The sequence below is a fragment of the Schistocerca serialis genome, chromosome 4 (assembly GCF_023864345.2).
Source record: "Schistocerca serialis cubense isolate TAMUIC-IGC-003099 chromosome 4, iqSchSeri2.2, whole genome shotgun sequence".
Taxonomy (NCBI): domain Eukaryota; kingdom Metazoa; phylum Arthropoda; class Insecta; order Orthoptera; family Acrididae; genus Schistocerca; species Schistocerca serialis.
In genome coordinates this window covers 48,151,152-48,164,510 of record NC_064641.1, presented here as the reverse complement: position 1 = coordinate 48,164,510, position 13,359 = coordinate 48,151,152, and the positions used below count along the sequence as shown (strand labels likewise).

At 37.7% G+C, this 13,359-nt stretch overlaps 1 protein-coding gene across 2 annotated transcripts in view; it reads right to left on the bottom strand.

The window, feature by feature from the left end:
- Positions 1-3,149, bottom strand: part of LOC126473636 (NAD-dependent protein deacetylase sirtuin-3-like) — an 80,280-nt gene extending 77,131 nt beyond the window's left edge. For both annotated transcript variants that reach the window (XM_050100822.1, XM_050100821.1), the window contains exons 1-2: positions 2,913-3,149; positions 2,694-2,771 (exon numbers count right to left, since the gene is read on the bottom strand). In XM_050100822.1, the coding sequence (XP_049956779.1) occupies positions 2,694-2,766 (73 nt within the window). In that variant the 5' untranslated portion in view covers positions 2,767-2,771; positions 2,913-3,149. The remainder of the gene's footprint in view (positions 1-2,693; positions 2,772-2,912) is intronic.
- Between the last annotated feature and the right edge of the window lie 10,210 nt (positions 3,150-13,359).

Below are 13,359 nucleotides of genomic sequence, written 5' to 3'. Positions count from 1 at the left end.
GCAGCAGTCAGCTAGACAGAGCAGACTTAAGGCCTAATCCCTGAATAATATTTACATTGCACTTTTATGCCGTCTGGTATGCAGAATGTCATTATGTTTGAGATACTTCATTATATTTGAGTTTAAAATATGTTCGTGAAATTTGACAACAGATGGGTATCAATATCAATCTATGGGTCTATGAATCATCACCCATATTTCCCCACTTTTTGTACCCTCCGTATTTTATCTTGGGCCTCCAGCACTCACCCTTGTATCACTGTGTACCGTACACCATGAGCCCTAACTACAACAGAGTAAAATTTCTTTAGTGCTGCATTCCTACCCTCTTCCTTTACAGTCTCTCATTTTCTTAGACTATGTCTCTCCTCTTCATCCCTCTAACATTAACTCGTACATTTACACAGCCTGTTGAAATCCCATCATGAAGGAGAGCCTTCAGGGATGTGGAACAAGTCACATTAAACATTCGCTGGCAGATGTGGATCGTGCACACAACTATGGCAAAGCTTGCCAAATTTCAGCTTCATGCTTCTTCAGTCAGTTAATGTCAGCAGATACTACAGGCTATTCCATTTGGGATTCAACCCCTCTGGTAGAAGGTAATCCTGAGGTTGCCACAGTGTGCTCCTGAATTATCTTGAAAGACAACCACATTACTGAAATGAGTTCTATTCCTTATTTTCCCCTGCCCATCTTCTTTGCACCACTCAGGCTTAGTGCATTTGTGCTCATATCTGTAATGGACTGTCTGGTTTGACGCTGTGTTCCCACTTGCATTCAGAAAGGCTGAATGCAATGCTGCTGCGTTCTCCTTGGAGCACCTATGAGGAATTATTTGTAGGTAAATTTTCGTCAGCTGGTATTGTTAATTGTGAGCAAGCAATATGAGACAGATCTTCACTATTTTGGTCTCTCAATAGCAGTCAGATATACAAATGACATTGCTACGGTGTATACCAATTTGGTGGGCAGCTTTCCTTGCTAACAACCCACCTTGCAATAAAGAAACAATAAGTGCATGGTCTAAGCTTGAAGTGAATCTTTTGGAAATGACTGCAACATTCTCAGATGTATGAAACAACTAAATGAAAAAATATAAAGACAGGAACAAAGTAGTGTTACCAGGAGTTTGTGTATCTTTGGTTTGACGAGTAACAGAACAATTGTCATGTTTTAGTAATGTAAGTAAAGTAATTGTTTTTGTGGCTGAAATAAACTATATGTAGTCTCTAGATCAGGGGTCTCCAAACTACGGCCTGCGGGCCGAAACCGGCCCGCGAGGGCCAGCTAACTGGCCCGTGTCAGCTGGCCGGACATCCCCGGTATCTGGCCCGCCAAATATTTGAGGTGGTACCTATACTGCCAACAATTGAGTTTCGAGGCCTATCGCGACCAATACACTGTGACATTGTCGGATTTTGAGATTTCGTTAACTTTGCAGGATGCTTTCGTGAAGAATGTGCAGTGACATACTTTTTTGTCAGTGAAATTCGCCAGAAAAAAATAAGCCAGAATTTGGGTCAGGTACGTCCACCAATCAAAATTATGTAAATAAATAAAAATCGTAGTTCGTTTCAATGCTAGCTATTCCCACAACCTTAGATTTTTGCGATTTCATCTTACATTACGGTGATCATGGAGTGCTAGGGTGCTTTGATCCCACTACATAGATCTTGGCCCTTATGACTTCATAGAAGAGTCAATGTGGCCTGCAGACTAAAAAGTTTGGAGACCCCTGCTCTAGATGTATGTGACATTAATTGTCTGCTAGAAATAATATCAAGTGAATAGGTGCTGTATTAGGACACTGGATTTGCATTTGGGAGACACAGTGTTCAAACACTCATCCGGCTATCTAGACTTTGGTTTCCTACAATTTACTTGTCACTAAAGTGAACAGTGGGATGGTTACATTAAAAAGGTAACAGCCAATTTACTGCTCTATTCCACTTTATGCACGTTTGTGCAGATGAGATCATATCTTTATTTGTATTGACATGTCCTTTGATGACTATCGGAAGATGTGAGGAATTGCGGGTGGTTCATTAAAAATACAGATCAACAGAAAACATGTTAGTGACCAAGATCAAAATTAACACCCTTAAAAGTTTTAAAATTGTACTTGTAGAAGGTTTCAAATTTTACACATGAATTGAGTCTTCACCTTAATGTGAAACCTCTTTCAGGAATGTCATTTGCAGTTTGATGATTTCTCTCATCCAGGTCTGCTCTGTGTTATAAATGAAAAAATGGTTACAAGACCATAAAATTTTCATTAATGGCATTATACAATCTGTACGGTCTTACTTTTGTCAACATCAGTTCCCAACCATCCTAACACATATTAAGTTTTTTTTTTATTCATTTCTTTTATATCAGTATTGATCTACTATATCTAATATGACAAAAGTTTCTTGTTCACCATAAACATTGACATTGTGAGTGGTGATACAAAACTGACACACAGTATGGTACCAAAACATCATTAAGTTATTTTTATGTTTTATCTTTTGTAAGTTTTTGTGATTTTTTTTCTGTATTTATACCGTATCATACAAAGTCATGTCATTTGAGTACACCTTTTACGCACTTCCAGCAGACTCTCAGAAGGTATACCCCGGCGTGCGCCTAACACCGAACAAGAAACAGTTGTGTAAATGCAGCTATAGTGTTCTGAAAAACAATGGTACCTTTCCATCTCGTAAGCTGTCCTTGGTTAAGCAAACGTTGAGTAAAAGCAGATTGTAGTAAAACCGGGCGCATCGTACCTGCAAAGAGTGTTCATGACGTATTTTCAGCCATTAGGCCTACAAATCGACTGCTATAAGTAATTATTGAGATTTAATTTGTTGCTTTATTTATGCATGAGACGTGATATGCTTTTGTAAATAAACAAATTATATACATACAGCTGATTTGTATTGGAATTGTATCCCAAGGTCAAACACGCATTTATATTAGGATGTTTCGTAATAGCAGATTATTTCAAAGTTCAACGACAGTTTTTAAGCTTTTAAGTTGTTTTGTTAGTGCACACTACTGGCGGCACTGCGTTTTACTGGTAGTATACCACAAGTGTACATTAGCTACTTCGAATATTTGTTTTTAACTATCCGTCTATCCGACATATGTTAAATCCCGGTGGCGTCGGATTATTATCGACAAACGTGATCTTTGAGGGGAAAATCGATAAACGGCTAAACGATTGCAAATTTGCATCTAAAATCTCTCAGGACAGCTGATCATGAACCGACATTTAATAAATATTAGTTTGTAGAAGATCTATGGCAATGACGTATACGGCAACTAACACACAAGCGTGCTTCACCATCACACTTGTACACAAATATATTTGAGTGTGCAAAGGATAAATTTGCTCAAGCATCGGGCTTGTACATGCAGCTCAAAGCTTGATCGAATTTTGATTATGAATGTTTGTGCAAGGGTTCAAACGTGTAAATGCTTGAGCATGTGTAGCAACAACAAGGACTCTTGTACAAGCATTCATCAGTCCGAGTCACTCTGCACAGCGTGAATGTCTTGCCTTTTCGTTTATTTTCGTTTCTTAACGATATCGTAAATGGGGTGAATAAGATCAATTCTGATGGAAAAACTTTAACCCATTACTGGCCATTGTCCCTTTTTTGGGACGCGTATATTTTACTTATTTCTACGTAAGCAGTGGAGCTTTTAGCCTATATTGTTGCACCTGTAGGTTCAACTAACTTCTATAATGCCTGTAAATGTAAAATAAATAACTTGTTTCTAAGTACTTCACTTCAGGAAAACTACAAACTTGCCGATTTTTTGTTCTCGCACTTGGCAGCACTGCTGGTAGTTCCTGGACGACAATGAGCTGTGATTTAGTTGTCATGTTTGTTATGAACATATGGATGTCCGTGTAAGACTAAGTGTACTTAAGATTTTTTCAAGTAAGTGCAATATCGATATATTTTATGCGTCCCAATAATGGGACAATGGCATGTTACACTATCATTTATTGTTGATGTGCCCTATTCTTGTGTACACGTATTATACAGAGAAGAATTGCATTTTACATTCTGTATATCTGCTTTTTTTTCATATTCTATTCCAATTTTACGATTCCAACAGGATAAAAACATGCCGCGTGGACTTACACTTGAAGAAATTCTAGAAGAACTAGAGGACCATCAAGAGAGTGACGATGAAGATGGTGAAGTAGAATTGGCGATTATTCCACCCGATGCAGATGTAATAACAGATGAAGAAGACATTGACGAAAATGTACTGAACAATGAGTCTGTTGTACAAGATGTAGCCGGTACTTTAGAGCTCATAACCAGCCGAGATGAAGCTAATGCTACAGTTGTACCTCCAGAAGCCAAAAGAAGGAAAGCGTTAGTAGATGGAGCAGAAAGTGGTACGTTATCTACAAAAAAATATAAATGTAAGTGGTATAAATGTCAACCAACGTACCACAAACACTAGTGAACCAGGGAAGAGCAACGAACATTATGTTGCGGAATGTCTAGGGAATAAGACAGTGCCTCAGGTGTTTGAGGATTTTTTTCTGAAAAACTAATGGCTACTGTTATTGAACAAAGCGAAATCTATGCTTGCCAACATAACAAATTAAATTTTCTGCTAACCAAAGGAGAAAAAATCATTTATTGGCATACTACTTCTGAGTGGTTATCATAAGCTTCCCCATGAGAATATGTACTGGGAACAGGCTCCTGATGTCGGTGTTCCTTTAGTTTTCAACTCCATGTTAATAAATAGGTTTCAGGAAATAAAGAAATTCATTCATCTCAATGACAACTCTAAAATAGACAGAAACGACAAGATGTACAAACTGAGGTAGTATTTTGAAATGCAGAAAAAGGAATTTGGTAGATTTGTCATACTTCATTCAGAACTCTCAACTGATGAAATGATTACGTTATTATGGCAAACATTCAGCTAAAATGTTTCTGAGGGGAAAGCCTATCAAATTTGGATATAAAATTTGGTGTCTTACAAGTTCCAATGGCTTTCTTTATAATTTTTCACCATACTGTGGCAAGACTGACAACAAACAGGAGCCTTTAGGTGCAACGGTAATAAATGAACTAACCAGCATGATTCCAGAATCAGAGTATCCGAATTATAAGCTTTTCTTTGACAACTTTTTCACCAGGGTTGACACACTGATCACACTCGGAAAGAGTAAATTGAAAGCTGCAGGAACAATGAGAGAGATCCGAACTAATGTATGTCCTTTGATTGACTCGAAAAGAATTGCAAAAGAAAAGGAACAAGGATTCTAGGACTACATGTTTGACAAAGAGAACGAAGTTCTGGTTGTGAAATGGAGTGACAACAAACCAGTATGTGTAGTGACAAATTACAGTACTATTACTCCTCTGAGTTCTACTAAACGAGACTCACAGGCAAAGAAAAAGGAAATATCTGTTACAATGCCACATCTCATTGAAGAATACAATGCCCATATGGGTGGCGTAGATCTACTGCACAAGCAGATATCACTTTATAGGACGAGGATAAGGTCAAAGAAATGGTGGTGGCCATTATTCACACAGATGATAGATATCTGTGATAGATAGATGGATATCTGCCTAGCAAACACGTGGCGTGCATACCAAATAGCTAACACTAATGAGAAGCTCTCACTTTTGGATGTCCGACGGAGAATAGTGATGTTTTACCTATCAAAGAAAACAGGATCAGTATCAAAATGCAGAGGACCACAAGGAAGCAAATTTATGGGAGGACAGGTGAGCACAGATGTATGACTAGATTCAGGAAATCATTTCATTGTGCCAAGTAAATCACAGAAGAGATGTGCTTACTGCAAGAAATAAACAACAAAAGTTTGTGATAGGTGCAATGTTGGTGCACACAACAAGTGTTTTGCTTCATTTCATACTGAATAGACATTCGATAATATTAAAACATTCTTTATTTATTGTTTGTGTTGTTTCTTACAATATTATGCATGAAGAATAAGGTTGTGAATTTGGATAGCGCATTTGGCCAATGTCCCAAAAATGGGACAGTCTGTAGTTTTTGTTCAAACAAACTGAAAATTTTCAAAACAAGTTTTTATTCAATTAATCACTCAACGTAACGTATTTATGTATAAAAGTTTGCAAAAAATGATCCGATAGAGTTTTGGCCAGTAATGGGTTAAAACAATAGAAACTACACAGGATCGCAATAAAATATGGAAACCAGCACGTCAGTGGGCAGTATTGCCCTTGAGGAACACATTCACGAAGATTTTGTGTTTCAATAGTGGCTATCCTGGCTTTTAGAGCACTGTAAAAATATGGGCAGGGATTCCCATGTTTATGTATGTTCCGAAAACTTGGTATACAGTGATGTGTGCTCGGGAATTGTGTATCATCAGAATCAGTGCGTCTACCGAGAATTGTGTTCTGAATTCAGGTCCTTTGTTTTTGGTGAGTATTAAATATATTTCTTGATTTCATTTTTATTCGCTCGAACGAATGCACATTTTTTAAAAAATGGGGTGAACAGGATCAGAATAAAATAATACTATTATTGGGCTTACATTTGGTTATGGGATACTACCTGCTTGTGGTTTGAAAGGAAAAGAAAAAAGACAAACTTGAAGCTTTTGATAAAATCGGTAGCTGCCAAAATGAGGGATGTTTCTGACCCAAAGCAAAGACTGGTGGCAGAAAAACTAATAAACAATGCCTTGTATCTGGTGGCAATGGGGCAGTTGAAGCCCACACACACAATATGCAAAGTAAGTGCAACATCTAATGTGCTTTTGTACACTGACTGCCACGAAACAGTTGGAACTGTGTGAAGCAGTGGCTCACATGAGTCACTTGCATCCTTTATTCCTAATTTTTGTGAATCTTGATACATTAATCACTTCGTGGTCCTTCAACCAGATGTTCATCACCTTTTTAAATTCATTTTAGTGCAATGAATTCTGTCATATGGTACAACCAGTTGAGGTAGCATTTTACATATATAGTTACTGAGTGCTTGGGAAAGTAAAAATGCATATTAATTATTCCCTGTTAGAACAAAATATCGATTTTAATACAAACATTCACTGTCATTCAGTTTAGCTTCATACTGGCATTAAAAAACATTGTATTTTTCCTACATCAAATACAGTATTGCAGGTTTACTTTGAAATATCAGAAGCCTTATTTTAAATGAAGTACTTCTGAGGAAACTGTCTCAGAGTTTTGTAATTTGGAGAGCTAAATAACTGATAATTACAGAAGTAAAAAGGATAAAAAAGCAAACTTGCAACAGCAAGAGAGTATTTCTGGCAAAGAGAAATATTTTGACATCTAAATAAATTTAAGTGTTAGAAAGCCTTTTAGAAAAGTTAAAAGTAATCATCTGGAGTGTAGCTTTGTACAGATGTGGAATGTGGTTGAAAAAGGGAAAAGACAAGACAGGTATAAAAGCATTTGAAAAGAGAGGTAAGATGGATAGATAGAATAAATAATGAAGAAGCACTGAGTCAAAGTTATGAGAAAAGAAATTTGTGGCACCACGTATCTAACATAAGAAAATGGTTAATAGAACTCATTCAGAGCATCAAGGAATAGCCAAGTGGGTAACAGAGGTGAGTATGAGTGGAAGATCAAGGCTGCACTGCAGTAAGCAGGTTCAGTCAGATGTTAAGTTCTAATTATTACGCAGGGGGTCATTCCATACATGAGTGTGCCTGAAGCTCAAACATTTTAACTAGTAGCTGTGAAATTTAGGCTTCACAGAACTAGGAAATTTCATCATCCAATGTAGATAAATTTACTCTTACCTCCAACTAAAGATTGTATTCTTGTTATGGATGGGATATTCTTTGAAGAATTTGGATTGTTGTCAATCAATTTTTTTTCAGAAATGAGTTATTTGTTGTTGATAAATCAAGTTCAGATACCTAGTACCAAGTTAGTAAAGTAACCTGGAATTGTAAAAGTGAAATCACTGTTGGCAGAAACCGTCTTTACAGCCAGTGCAATCACAGAATAATCAAAAGCCTAAAAGCTTATGGGAAAGCTTGTGGGAATATAAAAAAGTACAAAATAGGTATCACAGATGTAATACAAAAGTTAATTATTTTCTACAAAAAATGCATGTGGATACATTTATCTGTAAGAAATTATGTTTGAGCACCTCATAGATAGTATGACAGATTTCAGCGACTATGACAGATTCTGTGCTGAAATTATAGCAATGTCCTTGAGATCTTCATAACTCTTTCCTGTCGCGAAAGATCGCAATGTAGCTGCTACTCTGTTATGTGGTGTTATAATCTCGATCATTACTGTATTCTGCTTCTTCAAAGGCGTAACAATTGATAGAAGATTCAAATATATATCTTCATTGATCCTGCGATAATTATAACAGTCACGAGGATATATCTTCAGCTCACTAATTAAGTTAGTATGGGAATAATATTTTCGTATTTTTAACTACTCTTTACTCCAAATATCATGTTTCTTCTTTCTGTTTTTTAACACAAGCATTAAAGCTGGTTACACACACACAACAAAAGTGTCTCCACAGCTATCAGCATACAGTAGTTGCATTGCAGTTGCATGTGTGAACTTTCAGTTTTTAGTGGGGCAACTTAAGAGACACAAATTTTGTCATGCCACAAAAAGTCAAGCTTGGCTGTACTTTGTTGCGCCACTTTCCTACCACCACTGGTCCCTGGCGGCAGTATTGGTGGACACGAGCATTCTGTCGCAATTATTGTGCAGTAATTGCTGCTGTACTACTGGTACATAGAATTTGTGGCATCCTCTGTGAACGGTAGCTCACGATACCACTACAGCAAGCCACAATCTGTGGCGTCACATTAGATGATTGTATGAATCCGGCTTAAGGCTGCTGTAACCAGTGCATTGTCGTCTGAGCTCGACATTTTCCAGTGTAAACAAACTAATGCTTGAACAATTATGCTCGAGCCGTGTGGAGGCACGTGTGCTTGCTAAGCGTGCAGTGTCCTTTATTACCAATTCTATTTCATTCACCAGCCACAGCTGGACAGACAGCGTCAAGATACAACATTATCAAAATACATGAATACAACTCTACTATGATAGTAATTTAATACTGCAAGACATATTTAAGTCATAAATTAGATTACAATAATATCAAAACTATAAAATAGATACAAGTATATAATGAAATTAAATATAACAGTTGCTGTTGGAGTCATGGAACTGAGTCGCAGCTCAAGTAATCACTATGCTATTACTGTATAAGAATTCGTCAATATTGTAGAAGGGTTGCTCTTTTAGCTTACACAAAATAGTAGTTTTAAACTGCTCCCGTGGTAAAGGCTGAATGTGATCAGGTAGAGCACATAGACTTACTAAATAAAAATTAGAGCGCGCATTGGCGCTAGTGTCGCGTCCCCACATTGAACGTGTCAGATGCCGCCATTTGCAGGGAAAACAGTGCGTAAACATGGTTCATTCGTGTGCTACTTTTAATTGTAACAGTAATAATGGAAGCAAAGACGACGACGGAAACAATGTTACATTTCACAGGTCAGTTATTTCTGGTTGTTTGTGACTTTCTATTACTTGTATATAGTATTTTCATGGAGAAATAATACATCATGAACGTTTGTTATTGTTTAGGTTTCCCCTTAAAAATGATTTTCTAAATCGGAAATGGATAGTTGCTACTCAGAGAGAGAACTTCCAACCGACAGCAAATCATTTGCTGTGCTCTCTTCATTTTGAAGAGAATTGTTACATGGAAAATTATGTAAATAGACGTCAACTGAAGGACGCTCCTATACGACAATATTTGGATTTCCAACTCATTTGAAAAAGGTGTAGTATCTTGAAAATCGTGCAATATAGGCCTAGGTTAAGTAGTGTGGAAATACTGTCATTGTGTATAATTCTGAGCGTTCATTTTCCAGGTTACCAAGGCAAGGAAACCGCCAAAGCCAAGAAACGTTGAGACAGCAGAAAACGTGTGTGTGGATGTGCACGTTTCTGGTTACACTGGAGACCACAATTATTCATTTCCATCAAGTCCAAGTAAGCTGAAAAAAAGTTAGAAAAAATTGAAGAAAGGAAGGAAGCAAAAATTGTGCAATATAAGACTAAGTTAAATACAGTGAACAAAAATTGCAAAAGACAGACACATAAGATTTGCAAATTAGCAAATATTTTAGAAGAACTAAAAGCTAAAAACTTAGTAAACGATAAAGTAATCTCGCTTATTAACGCTACTCACAGTGACATGTTATTGGAGATACTAGATAGAAGCAAAAACAGATCACAGCAATATTCGGATAGGTTGAAAGCTTTTGCTATAATTTTAAATTTTTATTCACCTGCTGCTTACAGGTATGTTCGCAGTACATTTAATTTATCCCTACCACATGCAAGTACTCTAAGGAGATGGTACAACTGTGTTGACGGTTTGCCAGGTTTTACGTCAAAGTTTTGACATTATAAAGGCAAGAGTTGCAAAATCGTCTCGTGAAGTGTTTTGTGCGTTAATGTTTGACGAAATGTCAATGAAAAAGTGTGTTGAGTGGGATGGAATTGAATTTGTAGGCTATGTTAATTTTGGGTATGTGCCAACAACATCAGGACTAGAGGATGTTGAATGTAAAGAAGCATTAGTTCTTATGGCAGTAGGTGTCAACGATCATTGGAAGACCCCTATAGGATACTTCCTAACTGATGGTGTTTTTGCCTGGGAGAAGAAAAAAATTATTGAAATGGCCATTACAATGTTGTATGATGTAAATGTCAGTGTGTTAGCTGTTACTTGTGATGGAATTTCCACTAATATTGCAATGGCAAAGGAGTTGGGGGCAAATATTGCTGTTGAAGATATGAAACCCTATTTTTCTTATCCTGTTACAGCTAACAATGCATACATAATTTTAGATCCTTGCCATATGATCAAGTTAGTTAGAAATATGTTTGGTACATATAAGAATTTAGTTGATGGGAGTGGAAGGAAAGTCTCCTGGCAGTATATAGAAAAGCTGCATTATACACAAGAAAGGGAGGGGCTTACTCTAGCTAATAAACTGAAATTATTGCACCTGAACTTTGGACAACAAAAAATGAAAGTGAAGTTAGCTGTCCAGGTGCTTCAGTTAGTTCTGCACTGCGATATTTATGCTGCGATTTAAAATTAGACGAATTTCAGGGATCTGAAGGAGCAGCAGACTTTTGTCTTATTTTTGATCAAATATTTGGTACATTAAATTCAAAAAATCCTTTGGCTAAGGGATACAACACACCAATACAGGAGAGTAGTAAGTGTGTTTGTGAGCCTTTCCTTGAGACAGTAGCTGGTTATTTGACATCCCTTAAAGATACAAATGGGAAGCTATTATGTAAAGGTAATAGGATGATAACTATACTTGGGATATTAGCACTGCGTGAAACTATTAAAGGCTTGTATAAAGATGTAATCATGACAAAAAAGATGAACTACTTGCTGATGTACAAGTTTAGCCAGGATCATCTGGAAATGTATTTTTCTTTAGTTAGATCTAGGTTAGGATGTCTCGCGTCCGTCGGCCGTCGTAATTTAATGTATATATTATTATTGTTATTATTATTTTTGATTGTTGCCGACTTACGTGGTGGGCCTTAATAAAAATGATATTTATGTTGAACAATGTAATAAACTTTTCATATTACTTTCCTCGGCTAGTCAGTTCACTTTAAAGCAAGAAATCTTTAGTTATTAATTAAAATTGCGGCACACACACGCGCGAGAGTATTTTTCTTACCTCCGTTGACCATTGTATTGTAGTCGGAGTCCTGGCTCTGGCTCTCAGCTATGGTACTGAAATTAAGAATCTTAAAGCTAAGTATTTCTGCAACTTCGTGCGGCTGTGGAGAAAAATTGATATTATGCTAATAGCGGGCGAGTTTTCAGCTTCCGTTAAATTTTCATAAGTTAATATCGCCACGTAATGGCGTCGTTGGCTGCATTGGCCGCTGCGATTGTTGAGCTGTAAATTACTTGAATGCAGGTTAATTCAAGGAAGGCGGACATGAAATCGGGATCACCTCTTACAAATTAAAAGTGCACAATAATATTAAATAGTTATATTATATGTTTAACTCATACAAATACGCTTACATTTGTCAGCACACGCAAGATGTCCCTCGAGACACATTCAAGACAAAAGAAGAAGTGAAGTCGACTAAAAAATTAACAAAAGAGCGTATCTTGTCTCTTTAGATCATTCTGTCATAAATTATTTCTTTGCAATCTAAACCTACACAGAGAAATTATTATTTTACGGCTACATGGTAAAAAATTTGGCACTGGGGGCGCTATATTGCCCCCCGAAATGTTTATGTCATAAAAAATGTTCGTGTTTTTTGACATAAATATTTCCACTTTCATGTCCACAGTGTCCACACGCAGATTTTTCTTTCATAGTTTGCATATGTCACATCGTATATTTAAAGCGTTAAATTACTGAGGTGTGTTGTCCACAAAGTGTAATACAGATGAGGTTCAAGGTATACAACCACGAGTTAGTCCGGAATATTTGAAGTCCCAGGGGTGTCAACTGTTCGCTCCCCATTTGGCGCGGCCGTAGGGAAACCTGGGGAAAACCTCGGCGGAGCTACAGACTAACTGCTTTGGTCACTTTCACTTAATTGTTTCTGGAATGTCATTGGAGTACAGGATGTGCATACAAATATTTTGTTGCACTATGCAAAAAATGAGGTCATTATAACACTTGATGATCTACGCCGCGACGTTTGGCTCGCGACGACGTCGGTTGGTGTGTTCGGTGCTCGGCGTTCGCGGCGGCTGCGGAGAGGTCAACGCCCGCACGACGCCAGCGTGTGTCTCGCCGTCGCGGAACATCAGAATCAGCTGATCGGCTGCACGGTTGGCGATGCGCTTCTGTCTCGGCCAGGCGTGGCGGAGTGGGATGATATCCGCCCCCCGCTCTTGTTGGCAGGAGTCAGCTCTGCTACGGATCTCCGACGTAGTACATGAAACATACACACAACCAACGTAATATTTGTTTCCCGCCGCAGATGGTTACGCTAGTGGGAAAGAAGAATTTATTAGCGCGGCAGTTGTTGTTAAGTTTTCGCCAGTTTCCGAATGTCAAGCTAGCACTGTCTTGCAGAATACATGACATGGATCTTCTCCCGTGAATTAAGTTTTGATGCGCCACTGTTTCCATTACACGTCAGTTTTTGTCTTGATAAAATTATTTATGTTTTCGCCGCACTCGCAGGCACTGGTGAGTGACCCAATACGAGTTTAGCACAAACATTCGCCGTTTCTGCGGTCGCTGTTTTGCAACAGTCCACGCATCGCATTCCAATCTCGCATTATTGT